We start from the raw sequence: 14900 nt of genomic DNA, 5'->3' as shown, positions 1-14900 counted from the left end.
TTAACCTGTTCAGACAAAGCTAAGATGTAAGAATTTGTCATACATTCAGCCCCACCCTATTACACTGACTCTTGTTACCTCACAGGAAATTGACTGTGGAGAATAAAACATGCTTCAACAAAGTTAGAATGCCCATTGCGGGAACTAAGGGATGGTCAGGCTGGCTAATAAATGTCTTGCTTCTTACATTCTAATATATCCTATATAAAATTAGAAAACATTTATTTTAAATTGAAATAAAACGTCACAATATCACTGTTTTTACTGTATTTTTGATCATATAGCCTAAATGCAGCCTTGGTGAACATAAGAGACTTCTTTCAAAAACATAAAACTGACACCATAATAATATGGTAACAGACGAAATATCTGTTTATTACCTAGCAGACTGTTATTTTTTGTTGCATAGCAACGTTGTGTTACGTCAAGGACTGTCTTCTAGTGGAAGGATGCCACTTAATGAATTTGCTACCATTTTAATAAAACATTGCGTCCTTAATATTTTTAAAAAGTAGCCTATACCGGTTTTATAGAAGCAAAAAATCACTGCATGCCTTGGTGTATTGTGATTAAAGCCGCAGTTAAATGTGTTGCAATTATGACCTTGTAATGATGTCCTTTAGCCATGTCTGTATTCTCAATGTGTACTGGCCTCTCGTACCTTATTGTTTATTTCTACATGCTATATGTGCTTGTGTATTATTATTGTGTTCAGAAATATGTCCTTCTCTTTGAATCTGTGCTGGAATTTCAGCATCTTTTCTTATCATAGAGCTGAATACTGTAAATTTTTTTCAAACCCCCAAACACACCTTGTATAAACTCAACTAGCCCTTTGAAGAAGCAAAGCAATTATCTTTCCAATCTGATTAATTAGAGAGATGGTATTTGGGTCTCAGTAGGTAGGCTAGATCTGCTGTTGATGCATCCAGGCAGTTCCCAATCATGATGCTGATGGTGATGCTGGGGATGAGTAGGAGGAGGGGGGATCACCATAGCAATAGTGACGTCATCCCCCGTGCTCTAATTGGAGGAAACCCCGTGGCTACAAGTCAGAGTCTACGGGTCAACCGAACCTATTCGCTTCGGCCCGCCTCCATTCCCCGCGCTGAGCTGCTATTGGATGATCATTTGAAGAATTACGCGTTATAGTAGCGAAGCGCGGCATCTGATTGGTTGACAGGCGGGATTAGCGACGTCCTACGGTAACACTTTCGATTGTCTTTCTCTACTACATTTTTCCCCTAACCATCCAAGCTCAAAGGCTATCAATCCGTTGGAGTCAACCGTTGATCGAGAGGTGAGATGCAATCTGATAGATTTAAGGTGTTATGTTTATTTAATATACAAGCTTAGATTCTTAAATATAATTTATATTGTTGCAATAGACGGCGTAATCAGTATAACCGCGCTGCTCGGTTGAGAGGCAGGAGGGGCTGCCAAACTGCGTCCATTTCGATCAGGGGGGAAAATGTTGATTTGCTTATTACAATGTAGTAAACATTTATTTCCCTTTGATGTGCGATACTTGTAGTCGCAGATTGAATATTTGTTGTCCAAAATTATAACATGGATTGGACAAGATGAGACCCATCGCTGTTGAAGGCGGGTCGTCACATCGCTACAATGGATTTTCTAAAAAAAAATTTTTTTTTAGCTGATTTACATCATCCTGAAGATGATTTACATCGAGCTGTATTGATAGTATAAACTAATATTTATGTTGATATGATGTGGATATCTGACGGCTGAAATTGTCAAAATAGCGCCTTGTATAATGAGCAGTAATGTTAACCTCATTGCTACGGAAATCAGCAGGCTGGATTTCATTGATCCAAATTGACTCGGTATGATTGTGATCGGTAAGTTATATTGAACTGCGATGTCCTACTTTGTGTACTTTAAATCGGGTCCACTTTCGAGATATGTATGGTATATATGTATGATATTTTAGTGAACAGGGCAGGGCTATACGGATCACACTGACACAGATGTGTTAAGCCGCATACACACACACACACCCTGCCCTTGTCTCCAAACCTAGTGAGCTGCCTATCTAGACAGCATCTGTCAAAACGCACCCAGAAATGCTGTCTGTTTTGGTGGGCTGCTCACTTTTAAGACGCATCCATTAATCTCGGCTGATATCCGTGTTTTTAGTCCGTGTGTTGAGAATGAAAGTGTAAGATTCACACGGAAGAGCATTGGTAGCGATTTTGTCTCATTTCAGTGATTTGAATCTTTTGAATCATTCACCAAAAAAAGATTTGTTCACTGATTCTTTCTAACATTTGCATTGTTTCGCCTGTAGGTGGCGAAAAAAATGGCGTGTTTTGACGTGGTATGAACGAGGAATTGAACTATTCTCTCAACCGATTCTGTTATTCAGTCATTTACGACAAGAGTTCATTGTTAGACATCTTCTGATCTCCTAACATGGACTTGTTCAGTAAAGGCTGTATTTGTTGATGATATGCTACACCTCTTGTACTCAAATGCTATTTGCTTGTGCTACAGCTAAAGCACTCACACACTTCAAAGGGGAGAGACTTCAGTGTATAGAAGTGAATGATTCGTTCACATAAATGATTCTCTAATCAATATATGGAGTGTGACTGTCATTATCTTTCCTCCTCAGCGTCTCTAGGGATTAAGCAGCGGTTCATTCCCCTCCTTTGATCAGTCGAGTGTCCCATAGACCTAGAAACACTCACAGACTTAAAGAAAAGCAGCAGGATGGACAGAACAGAGCTCATCCAGAAGGCGAAGCTGGCCGAGCAGGCCGAGCGCTATGACGATATGGCAGCCTGTATGAAGTTGGTGACTGAAGCTGGGTCCGAGCTGTCTAACGAGGAGAGAAACCTGCTATCCGTCGCCTATAAGAACGTGGTAGGTGCCCGGAGGTCTGCCTGGAGGGTCATCTCCAGCATCGAGCAGAAGACTGAAGGAAACGACAAGAAACTGCAGATGGTGAAGGAATACCGGGAGAAAGTGGAGTCCGAACTGCGAGACATCTGCAACGATGTGTTGGTGAGTATGCATGTCCATACAATGCAAAAACATAGTGTAACGTTTTTAAATACCATAATTTGTGATATCAATGGATGAACAGTATGAAAGGAAACCCTACACACAATGAAGAATGCAAATGTCTGTAATAGGGCTCAAGTCTCAAGCTCTATTGAGACTTGAGATTTATAGAGCCCATTACAACTACGCTGTAGACCAAAGGACTGTATAGACAGTAAAATACAAATATATAAAAAAAAACTACATAAAAGATCAAAGCACAAAATGCTCGATTAATCGAAATCAATCACGATATGGCTCACAATATGCAAATTTGCAGTTTAAATAATTAAATATACGCGCTATGTGTTTTAGAGTGATATACATTTTAAACACAAGCAGCTTGTGATCTAGTGTCACTGTAAAAAGCTGCCCCTAATGCAAACTAATCTCTACATGTCTTCTGAGTTTCACTATAACTTTATGTGCCAAAAATCTTCCCAAACCTGTAATAAGAAGTACTTATAAAACGCCTCTTGTCAACAAATGAGAGGGCTTCTTCAAGGGCTCCTGGCAGTGTTTTGCCAAAATAACAGCTGATTTTTTTTTATTACATTTAAAACCAGAATTATCAGAAAAATCACTATTCAAATTTCCCCCTAAATCATGCAATCCAAATCAGTATACAAATAATACAAAGATTCCATTGCTGCCATTTTGAATTTTTTTTTCTTCACATTTAACTGTGGATTATTGTTTCACTTTAATCTTCAATGTTACGTATATATTGCACAGCACACCAAAGACCAAAATAATGTACAATTTTGAATAGAATCTGTACCATTAAGTGGTATTTGCTGAATTAATCACACAAGCAAAGTGCGTTTGTTCTGAACATTAGCACTGCTGTGATTCAATCATAGACATATCTGTATATATCAGAATATGTGTTCCTCTGTAGACCACATATGTGCAATACACATAACATGGCAGAGAATATGTCCTCTTTTCTGATGGAACAGCAGCCCAGTTTTGGCTCTCGCTGGAGACGAGGGTGTCTATATTAAGGGGAGCATGCACAGTCTTGCACAAGGACAGTCACAGTCTCGTTATTTTTTATATCTAGCTTATGTAGTGATAAGTCCAATTAGAAGGTGTGCAGTTTGTATTTAATACCTTTTTGTAAAGCAAACCTCTCTTGATGTAATTGGCATGAAGATAATGAGAAGTGTTTCCTGTTAGACACTTCCCACAGAGGGAAGCCTTTATTTATATAGTCAAATCATGTGCCTGGCTTTGTCTTTGCCTTGTCCACAGAGAGATGAGATGATCAAAGGTCAGAGGTGGGTGTGTGTGAAGGTGTGTTCAGGTGCAGTTTAGTAACGCTGTCTGAATTGCTGCTGGGTAATAGTGATTTGTGCAGTTCCTCATTCTTGATGCTTGTGCTACTGGTGGAACAATTCAGCCTCATCCTCTCAGACACTTTGTTTCTTTAAATAAATACAATGTTTAACATTGCCTGAAGGAGGTTTGTTCTAAAAATGGAAGCTGTGGTTTATTTTCTCATAGCCTGTGCTGAAATGGTAGGACGAGTCTGCTATTGTGCAACAGAAAAAGTGTTGTATTCATAAAGAAGACCCTGTTTTATGTATGCAGTGGTCAACCAAAATGTGTTTTGTTTTTTCAATGGCAGATGCCAAAACTAGAGGTGATATCTAATCTAGGGGGTTTATAAATACTTGATCAAATTTGTAAGATATAGACAAATTAGCGGATTTTAATTACCGTATTTTCCGCACTATAAGGCGCACTTAAAAGCCTTTAATTTTGTCAAAAACCGACAGTGCGCCTTATAATCCGGAGCGCCTTATATATGGATGGTGAACACACGTTCACCAAGACGGGGAGACAGCGCCGGCGACTTACGCCACTATCTGCCAATGGATCGTGGATGCCTGGGCTGATATATCAGTCTCAACTGTGATCCGAGCTTTCACGAAGGCAGGAATAATCTCTTTATTCAGCCAGCTCACATACCCGTATTTACTTCCTGTTTTTGGTCGAAGTCCACAGTAGTTGATTGTCGAGTTCGCGCGCGCGATCAAACCTCCTCCACGTGTTCAACATCTGATTCGGATGAACTATCCATTTGAGCTGATATTCTCAGAACACCACACAGCACCGTCATCGGCTGACAGTCTGAGTCTCCACTGTTGCTTAGTTACCAATGATCGCGCGCGCGCACTCGACAATCGCCTACTGTGGACTTCGACTGAAAACAGGAAGAAAATACGGGTATGTGAGCTGGCTGAATAAACATCATTTTTATTCATATCTTTCACATTTACTGCAGTCAGATTCGCCGTGTTCACTCACATGGCTGTGCACTTGTAATGACACATTAAGGTTGTTAAGAGGCTAAAAGCAGGTTTAAAACTTGCCCCGTTTAAGTCAACAGGGTGCACATTTTAAAAAGAGGATAACACGGTGTAGGCAACACCGGTTTTTGTCGTTGTTATCTGTACCGACAGCACTCCAAATTTACAACAAAATGAGCTCAATGTTAAAATTGACCCGAGTTCTCCTTTAACGTTTGAACAACGTTACCATGGGAGTGAACGGAGTTGTCAGAACGCTTAATAAAGTTTGACTTTATCTGACTGTTTTGTTGACATTCCCTTTAGCACATCTAGTGGATGCATAACGCAAACCCAGTCAAACGCTTGACTGCAGTATCTTATGCGCCTTACAAACCGGTGCGCCCTATATATGAAAAATGTTCTAAAATAGGTCATTCATTGCAGGTGCGCCTTATAATCCGGTGCGCCTTATAGTGCGGAAAATACGGTATATTTGATATATTTTATTTATCGGTATTAGATAAATATTGGTCGATATTGGCTATTAATGTGTACATGCTTATTTCCTCTATTTTTACTCATCTAACGCTCTCTTAAGTTAAACTTTTAAAACTTTAATTATTTAATAACACATTTAAATGAAAGCTTTAGCCAATCTAAAAATTAATAACCATGCTTCTTACTCTACTGAATGTTGTGATGGCTAAATTCACTTGTAGATTTACTGTTTTTGTTTTTGGGGTTTACTAGAATATGTTTTTTCATGCTTGATTGTTCAAAAATGTATTATTTTTCACATATTTTACATTATTATAGCTCCTCTCTCCGCAGTCTGGTTGAACTCGTCATTTTCGACGAAGCCCCTCCTTCCGAAATACGAAATGTGCTGTGATTGGTTAGCTGGCCCAGTGTGTTGTGATTGGCAGCGCTTAGGGGCGGGCGTGTTCGGGAATTGTCACGCTTCTTTATAACCGCTAGCTCTAATCCGATCTAAATATTAATGATGGCGTCAATTTCAAACCATTTCGAGCCCGATTCAGACCCTGACCATTTTAACTAACAACGGATTTCAAGCACAGACTTTGCAAGCACAGATTTCACAGGACGTTTCAGAGTGGTATGTTTTTTTCCTGTAATTTTCTTTCAGATACGATGTTATCATCCACCATTTAATCATATTGTCGGAAAACTATGGTAATACAAACAGTAATCAATCACAATATCATGGATTATTTTCCTAAGGGACGGTGAACAGTCTTACACAAGCAAGAGCTTACAAAAGCTAAAGTAAACTACATCAGTACTGTAATGTTAGTCAACAGGCTAGCAGAGGCAAAGCTTTGCCCTTCGTTTACATCATAACTATCATAGCAACTAGTGGTCGACCGATATTGTTTTTTTGATAGCCAATGCCGTTATGAAGCCGATATATATTTATTTGAATTAATATTTAATAAATTAGAAATAAATTATTTGTAAATAATAATAGAATACTAAAGTTGCGATGAAACTGAAGTACTGACATGTTATTGATCAATAACATGCATTTATAAAATAGGGTGAATTTCCATTTTATGTCTACATTTATCAATTATCTGCTATAACATTAAAAAATATTAACTTTTAATATCTGTAAAAAAAAAAAAAAAAAAAATTAAGATAGTGCTTCCTCCAGAAAGCGAAAGTAGTCGGTCACTGTAGTTTCCTTCTAGTAAGTCAGTGGGGCTGTTATCAGTGTTTTTTCTGTAGTCCAGTCTAAATCCATGTGAGTGGTGAACTGTTTGTGTAGTGAGTCATGGCCAGTTTCTGTGCACGGTTTAGTGAGAACTCGAGCTTAATTTCCCAGCTTGTCTGAGATGGCTAAGGGTGTGTCTGTGACTCATCTCACTGTTGAATCTGCTATGGGATCAAGGATGTTCCACACCCCCACCTGTCCAGACAGCCTGCCACATGCTGCCAGCTCTCATACTCCCAGTAGGGAGAACTAGGCTCAATGAATAAGTGCCAAGTGTTTCCAGCATTTATCATTAATTTATATTTGTCACAACATCAGGGGAATGTTTATAAAGATGTTCACCTGTGTGTGTACATGATCAACAATTAAACATATTTGGAGTCTGACAGTAAATGTATTGTTTAATCTGGTGAATTTGTAACAAGAAGCATGTTGGCTCTAGCTGGGATGGATTTAGAAACAATTTCTCAGAAAGAGTTTTAGATTCCTGACTGTCCAGCAGTTACTGTTTCCACACTAAAGCACAGCATGCTAAATGTTCACAGAGAAGATGTCACTAAACTCCTCCCCTTTACAGCATCACCTCTAAAAATAAAGCTTAAATAAAAAGATAAGTTTACCTCACTTTTAACCCAGTCAGCTGTTTGGAAGACTAGTATACAATCCTTAGTTCAAACCATAGACTGTAAAAAAAAATGGACAAAGCGTCTGACGTCACCCATAGACTTTCTGAATAACGGTTTTGAGGCTGTTTATGGGGGGTATGGGTGGCACCATCTTTTGAAAATCTTGTGAAATCCTAACCCCGCCCACCTTCTGGCCAATCCATATATGGGTAAAAGGGCGGGCTTTGTGTGAGACTGAGCCGGCCGGTGGACGCGCCTCTTCAGCCAAGCAGCCTCAGCTATTTGTAACGTTACAAGATCGACTGGCAGACTAGGCTACTTTTTACAGTCTATGGCTACTACATTCTCTGCAAAGCTGCTGAAGAGTACAACCCATCAAAATATATTAACACTCCAATGTGGGACACATCAGTCTATTCTTATGTTACATGTATTCATTTGGCAGACGCGTTTACAGTGTTTCAAACGTCAGTTATAACCGGTTATAACCATAGGTAAAGTACCTCGGACGCTAACTTATCTGAGGCGATTTAATGCTAACTGTTGCAGTGCCACTGCCCACAAACATTGATGCTAAATAGTGCTAACTACGTGAAATAGTAGTGGAATGTCACTTACCGGAAAATTTTCAAATTTCAGGAATTCCACTCGGCGCAGCCCGTTATCAGCTGTCACATTAACCACGCCCTTATTTGTCATAAATTTTATATCTAAATACAATCTAAACTAATGAGTTAGAAAAAAATTCACCCCCCTCACAGTTGTCAGGCACTCGGAACCTATCGAAAAATACAATAAAAGTCCATGGGACCGACCAACCTGTAAAAACATGAATGTATGCTGTGAAAACGGACAGTTTAACATGGGGTCTATGGAGATTTGCTCCCTTTTGGGACCTGCCCCTAGCGGATTTTTGATGTATTGCAGTTTTTCGCACTTCCGGGTAGGCTTCATTTTTCAGATTAGAATGTTGCCGCTTGGTTCAAACACACTGCAGTTCAAAAGTTGGAGTCAGTAAGATTTTTTCAATGTTTTTGAAAGAAGTCTCATATGCTTACAAAGGCTGCATGTAAAAACTGTAATATATTATAATGTGAAATATTATAACAATTTAAAATATTTTATATTTGAATATATTTTAAAAATGTAATTTATTTCTGTGATGGCTGTGATCTGAATTTTCAGCATTACTCCAGTCTTAAGCGTCACATGATCCTTCAGAAATATTCTAATATGTTGATTTGAGAAACATTGTTTCTCATGTTGAAACCGGATGAATGGAAAGTAAAAAAACAAAACAAAAAACAGCATATACATATTTTTTAACCGTTTAGACGTTTTTACTGTCTTTTAATCAATTTCATTTAGTCCTTGCTGAATAAAAGTTTTTTTTAATGTTTTATCTTCCCAAAAAAAACAAGCCCAAAATTTTAAACTAATGTAAGCCCATACACATAAATTAGGCCTAACACAAAGTCTCAAAATGAGATTTCTAGTTTGGATGCTCAACTTTGTGCTATTTTGTGTACATCTGTTTGTAGTCTTTTCAAATGCTGTTATATTTTAGGTCAGAAACAGGATTCTAGAATAGCACTGACCTTGTTTCTCTGGATTGGTCTTCAAGACTGCCGTCTCTGTGCTGAGAATCCTTGACAAGTGTGAAGAATGAAAAAAATGCTCTGGCAGGCCTTTCACCTCAGGCAAGCATGAAGAAACAGGCCCTCATGCCGGAGAATGTTTTCTTACGCTTTTGGTTTTGTCTGTTTTGACATTTTAGGGTGCAGTTTGTACTCTTTAAAGCCAAAAAAAATGATTTGCATGCTTTCGGTTAAAGGGATAGTTCATCCAAAAAAAAAAAAAAAAGTTACTCATGTCGTTCTGCACCTGTATGACTTTTTCTTCGGTGGAACACAAAACAAGTTATGAAAAACGATACTATAGAAGTCAATGGGGTCCAAAACCCTGGACTTTCATTGTATGGCCAAAAACATGTTTACTTGTTACCACATAAGAAAGTCATTCAGGTTTGGCATGACATGAGGGTGAGTAAATGATGGCTTTTTATTTTTGGGTGTTCTTTCCCTTTGATCACTAAGAGAGCAATAAAATGTTGGACTATCCTAGATTTAATCAAACCTCCTAGCAGTTCACTGTGTGCTGATCTGAAGCTGGGCTGATATGTTTCCTAATGATTTCTGTGTTGTAACAGTGTCTGTGATGCACAGAAGTGTAGGAGGAAGCAGAGAAAAATTAAGCTCTCGTTGCATTTTCTGACCTGATCTTAAACATAGCGTGGTAAGGCGTGGGTCATACCTCATGATGTTGTGTTGGCCTTTCTGTGGTAATCTGTCTCATCCTTGGTATGGTGGTTAATCTGGTATTTACCCGTGCCTTAAAGTCCCCATGAATTCAAAATTGACCATACTTACTTTGTTTGCCTAAATTGATCGTTTTGTGGTGAACAATTCATCCATGCAAGTCAATCCACACAAAAAATTTTTTTGGCTTCGTAATCTTTAATCAAAATCTGAAATTTCCCCTCCCCTCTGCGTTGGAGGACCTTGCCTGATGACGTAGGTTTCACGGTTTGGGCGTCTGCTTAACATCCGTAATCACGCCCCTCCAACTGACAGTAGACAGGCTGAATGAAAACACCTACTTTTCTAGATCCAATCAGGTGCTAGTTGAGAAAAAAGCCACGCCCACCGTTTCGCCTCATTTAGTATTCCGTTTCTCTCGGAAAAACGTCACAACACTGGAGAAAAGTCGTTTGCAACTTCCGGTTCACGGGGACTTTAAAGCTGTTGCTTTCACTGACACAGATTACTGCTGAAGCAGTCTTAGATGGATGGGAAGATCCAGCAGAAGGCTAGCCTCTGAGACTCAGATTAAGTTTAAATCTGGACTAAAATTAAGTTTGGAGGGAAATCCCTTAAAACTGTGGTAACGGCACTAACAGGACGATGAGCTGATACTTAGCCTGTATTTGGTGGTTTGTGGATGTTTATTGGGGTCTTTATTGGAGAAATGACAGGAATAAATGACATGAAGAAAGTGTCTAAACATGGTCTCTAGCTAAGCCTTCATGCCTTTCCACCGGTTCATTTCTTTCATTTACTCTTCTTCTACAGGAGCTGCTGAACAAATATTTAATTGAGAATTCCACAAATCCCGAGAGCAAAGTCTTCTACCTGAAGATGAAGGGCGACTACTACAGATACCTTGCTGAAGTTGCCTCAGGAGATGACAAGAAAGGTAAGAATGCATGGCTGCTAGTTTTGTAGGTTTTACAAACATGTTTGCATAAAATGTAGGACTGGACTTTCCTTGGTATGACGCAACTGGAAACATCGAAACAAGGGGAAGTTTGTCTCGTGTGTTGAGTCATCCGCTCAATACAAATGCTCATTTTCTTTCCTTTTTTTCTTTCTTTCTTTAAATTTCAAATATTATAATTTTTTGGAAGCCCTGGTTTTAGGCTTCTTTTTGCAGCTCTGTAGGCCTGAGCGGTAAATATTTTTTACTGTTGCCAATATTTTTACTGACCCCACCACAAAAACATACAATACATTTTTTTAGCAGTATATTTGTATAAGCAAGTAATATACACACACACATATATATATATATATATATATATATAAACATTTACAATATTTGCAGTAGTATTTCATATATTAGCAATGTATGTTATGTGCAAGTACAATATTTTATAAAACATTTACAATATTTGTAGTAATATTTAATAAATTAGCAATGTTAATTTAGTTTGTTAAAAGGTAGAATTTATGCAGCTAACTTAACTCCATGAATTAATAATATGCAAAATATTACAGATTTTATACTGACTTGTAACTTTGAAGCCATTCAGAATTGGTGAAAGCAGCACTGGCCTGAAACTTCATATTATTGTTGAGCCCTACTTTGACATTATTGTACCCAATATGTGTTGCATGACTAACCATTTACTTTTCTTTCTTTTTTTTACAGCAACCATAGAAAACTCTCAGGATGCTTACCAGAAAGCATTTGATATAAGCAAGACAGAGATGCAGCCAACACACCCCATTCGTCTGGGTCTGGCCCTAAACTTTTCTGTCTTTTTCTACGAGATCCTTAACTCTCCAGATAAGGCCTGCGCCCTTGCTAAACAGGTACGCTTCAAATTACAATGTTTGCTGTCTATCCATTACGGATGTGGATATTTTTAACAATGTGTTTTTGTACATATTTAGGCATTTGATGAGGCCATAGCAGAGCTTGATACGCTGAACGAAGAGTCTTACAAAGACAGCACTCTTATCATGCAGCTACTGAGAGACAACCTCACAGTAAGTTACGCCAGAGCCATTTTATTTCCTCACAGGTGTGGGATAGTGAGTAGAGGCATCGCAAACAGTTTTAAAAATGTATAGAGGCTTTGAAATTGCTTATTTGGTTTAATAGAGTGGAGAAATACCGTAAAATGTAAAAACAGAGAGATGTGATTTAAGAGATCAGAAAAATCCCTCTGTTTACAATCATATAAACTGATCGGAAAATTTTGACTAAACCACTCAATTCATATAGATTAATTTTATGATCTCTTTATGAAGTCTTTGAAGCGTCAAAGTGGTAGTTGCATAGACTGTCAATGGAGGGACAGAAAGCTCTCGGATTTCATCAAAAAGATCTTCACTTGTGTTCCAAAAATGAACGAAAGTCTTACAGGTTTGGAATGACTTGAGGGAGAGTAATTAATGACAGAATTTTAATTTTTAAAAGTTTTGCACTACAATCGGCTGCTTTTCATGCCTTCAGTCAGCAAATCAAGCTCAAAACACAGAGATGAAACCGGTTAACATGCGTGATTGCAAATGTGATACTGCTTTTATACAACAGTTAAATGAACAAGAAGTAAATATAAACTATAGTGGTATATAAGTAATACTAAAATAACATGGTTTGTGTTCTGACCCTGGTATATAATTTTTTTCTTCCACCAGTTATGGACATCTGACAACGCACCAGATGAGGGAGAAGGAGGCGAGGGAGGAGAGAACTAATCTACACACTCCTTCAGCAAAGAAAACAACCTTTTTACACATCTTTCCCTTATCACTCCATGTCAGAATTCCTCCAGTAAAGATCAAACCCATGATTAATGAAGAGCTGTTTATGAAAAAAAAAAAATCATTTAGTCTTTTCACAAGTGCAGCTTTTGGACAAGAAAAGAAAGATATTTGGGGAGAAACCCTGTTCCTTAGTTTGTTTGTCTTGGCCTTCCATAATGTGCAGTTTCTGCTGTAGAAAAGTATGACTAGTGTCATTTTATACAAACATAATCTTAAAGTAATAGTTAACGGAAAATAAATTAATGAATAAATTAAAAATAAGGACATGCATTTCATCACAGCTAAGTCTGAGACTAAAAAGTAATTGCAGGGATATTAAAAGCATTTAGATAACTGTTGTCATATACACCTACTGTATCTTGTACTTTAACACTCTTACCTGTTTCACCTCAGCACTACCACAGGTTGTGCACTTCCACTGAAAGCGGTGGTCAGTCACGCTTTAGATAGTTCGATATGGAAATTTAACAAAAAAAAAAGACGTTTGTTGAAATGGCGTGCATTTCAGATTTTACTTGGAAATATTAGCATCTGCAGTGGTATGTAGTATCTGACGGTCCTCAGTTTATAAACTGTTAATTATATATTTACAGTTTTTCACTTGATTTTGGTCTGTTTAGTGTTCCCTTTGTTTTTTTTTGGAAATCAAAATCATCCATAGAAATTAAAACCATTTGTAAGATGACTTAGGGCATATTTTATTTTATTTGTTTAGTAATGCAATGTTAAAAGTGAAACTGTGCATTTAGCAGTACCCAACTAGCATGCAGACCAGTTCTGACACGATCTGTGGCACAATGTGGTAATATGGTCTTGATGGTTTGATTCACGTATTAATGGCCCACTCTAGAAATTTATTTCACATAACGCATGTTAAGAACGATAGAAGTCCAGAAACAAGTATCTTTCTTCTGACTGCTAGCGTTGAATTTGTGTTGTTGGCAAATAACATTGCCTGTGTATGTCCAGAACACTGGAATGGGAATCAATGCCATATTGCCAATATTAAAGTTCTGTTTAGTACTTTTCAATGCATTGTGCACAGGTGTGTGGTTGTCCAGAGAGTGTCATTATAGTTTGGACCACTATTACCTTGTTTCTCCTTTTTATCTTTTTTTTAATTGTGTATGTGATTGATTTCTCTCTCTCTCTCTCTCTCCCCCCTCTCTCTCCCTCTCTCTCTCGCTCTCTCTCTCTCTCAATTTCCCATGGATTTTAGTCTCACAAAAGCCTTGTGAAAATGTTTTATGCCCTATGTATGTTATGTAACATGCTTAAAAATTACATTTTATAAACCAATTTGCTGTCTTGTGTTTTTTTATTTTTTTGCTTCATTTAAAAAGTGGACAATCTTCACTTTGGAGATTTATAATGGAGAATTGGACTACTTGGGCTGTATCTCCAATTATTAGGTTTTGAGTCAAAAGTGTATTTACATGTGTTTTGCTTGTTCTGGGTTTGTATATTGGTTTCAAACATGATTCAAAACAGTGAAGCTCAATCCTCCACATAGATGTCAGACTGGACTGAACAAAGAACACAGAAGAGATCTACAAAAAGGGCCAGAGCCAACGCTACTTCTTGAGAAGACTCAGGTCCTTCAATGTGTTTCGATGCTAGTGCCCTGTTTTACACTGTATTGTACTGGGGCACTGGAATTAAAGCTGGAGATGCTGAATAAGCTTATTAAGAAGGCAGGCTTTGACGTTGGAGTGGATCTGGATATTATTGAGGCTGTTGCTGAGAGGAGAATAATGTCCAAACTGCGGTCCATTACAAACAATACCTCACACCCCCTCCATGACATGCATGCTGGAATGAGAAGTACATTCAGCAATTGATTGATCCAGCCCTGGTGCATCAGAGACCTCTACAGGAGGTAATTTATGCTTACTGTTGTGAGACTTTACAATTCATCTATCATCTATAACCCTTCACCCTAGGAACTGGTCTCTGCTCATCTCATACCTGTACTTAATGCAGTAAATTCAAGGAATAGTGCAATTGAATAAATTTTACTGTTATTTTTTTCAATACTTCAACAAATATGTGCAAT

At 38.0% G+C, this 14900-nt stretch overlaps 1 protein-coding gene across 1 annotated transcript; it reads left to right on the top strand.

Moving 5' to 3' along the window:
• The first annotated feature begins 1164 nt into the window (after positions 1 to 1164).
• On the top strand, positions 1165 to 13924 carry ywhaqb (tyrosine 3-monooxygenase/tryptophan 5-monooxygenase activation protein, theta polypeptide b). The gene is made up of 6 exons (XM_056266404.1): positions 1165 to 1300; positions 2639 to 3030; positions 10862 to 10985; positions 11721 to 11884; positions 11966 to 12061; positions 12716 to 13924. The coding sequence occupies exons 2-6, from the start codon at positions 2737 to 2739 to the stop codon at positions 12773 to 12775; spliced, it is 738 nt and encodes a 245-aa protein (XP_056122379.1). The 5' UTR covers positions 1165 to 1300; positions 2639 to 2736; the 3' UTR covers positions 12776 to 13924.
• Positions 13925 to 14900: the final 976 nt, after the last annotated feature.

The sequence above is a fragment of the Rhinichthys klamathensis genome, unplaced genomic scaffold, assembly GCF_029890125.1.
Source record: "Rhinichthys klamathensis goyatoka isolate OS25496 unplaced genomic scaffold, OSU_Roscu_1.1 h1tg000247l_1, whole genome shotgun sequence".
NCBI lineage: Eukaryota > Metazoa > Chordata > Actinopteri > Cypriniformes > Leuciscidae > Rhinichthys > Rhinichthys klamathensis.
This window is presented reverse-complemented; position numbering and strand designations above follow the sequence as displayed.

Excerpts from the sequence above, each read along its gene's own strand:
- ywhaqb (XM_056266404.1), top strand. The coding sequence starts at position 2,737 with ATGGACAGAACAGAGCTCATCCAGAAGGCGAAGCTGGCCGAGCAGGCC. Across the intron at positions 10,986-11,720 it reads CTCAGGAGATGACAAGAAAG|CAACCATAGAAAACTCTCAG; the intron begins GTAAGAATGCAT and ends TTTTTTTTACAG. Across the intron at positions 12,062-12,715 it reads TACTGAGAGACAACCTCACA|TTATGGACATCTGACAACGC; the intron begins GTAAGTTACGCC and ends TTCTTCCACCAG.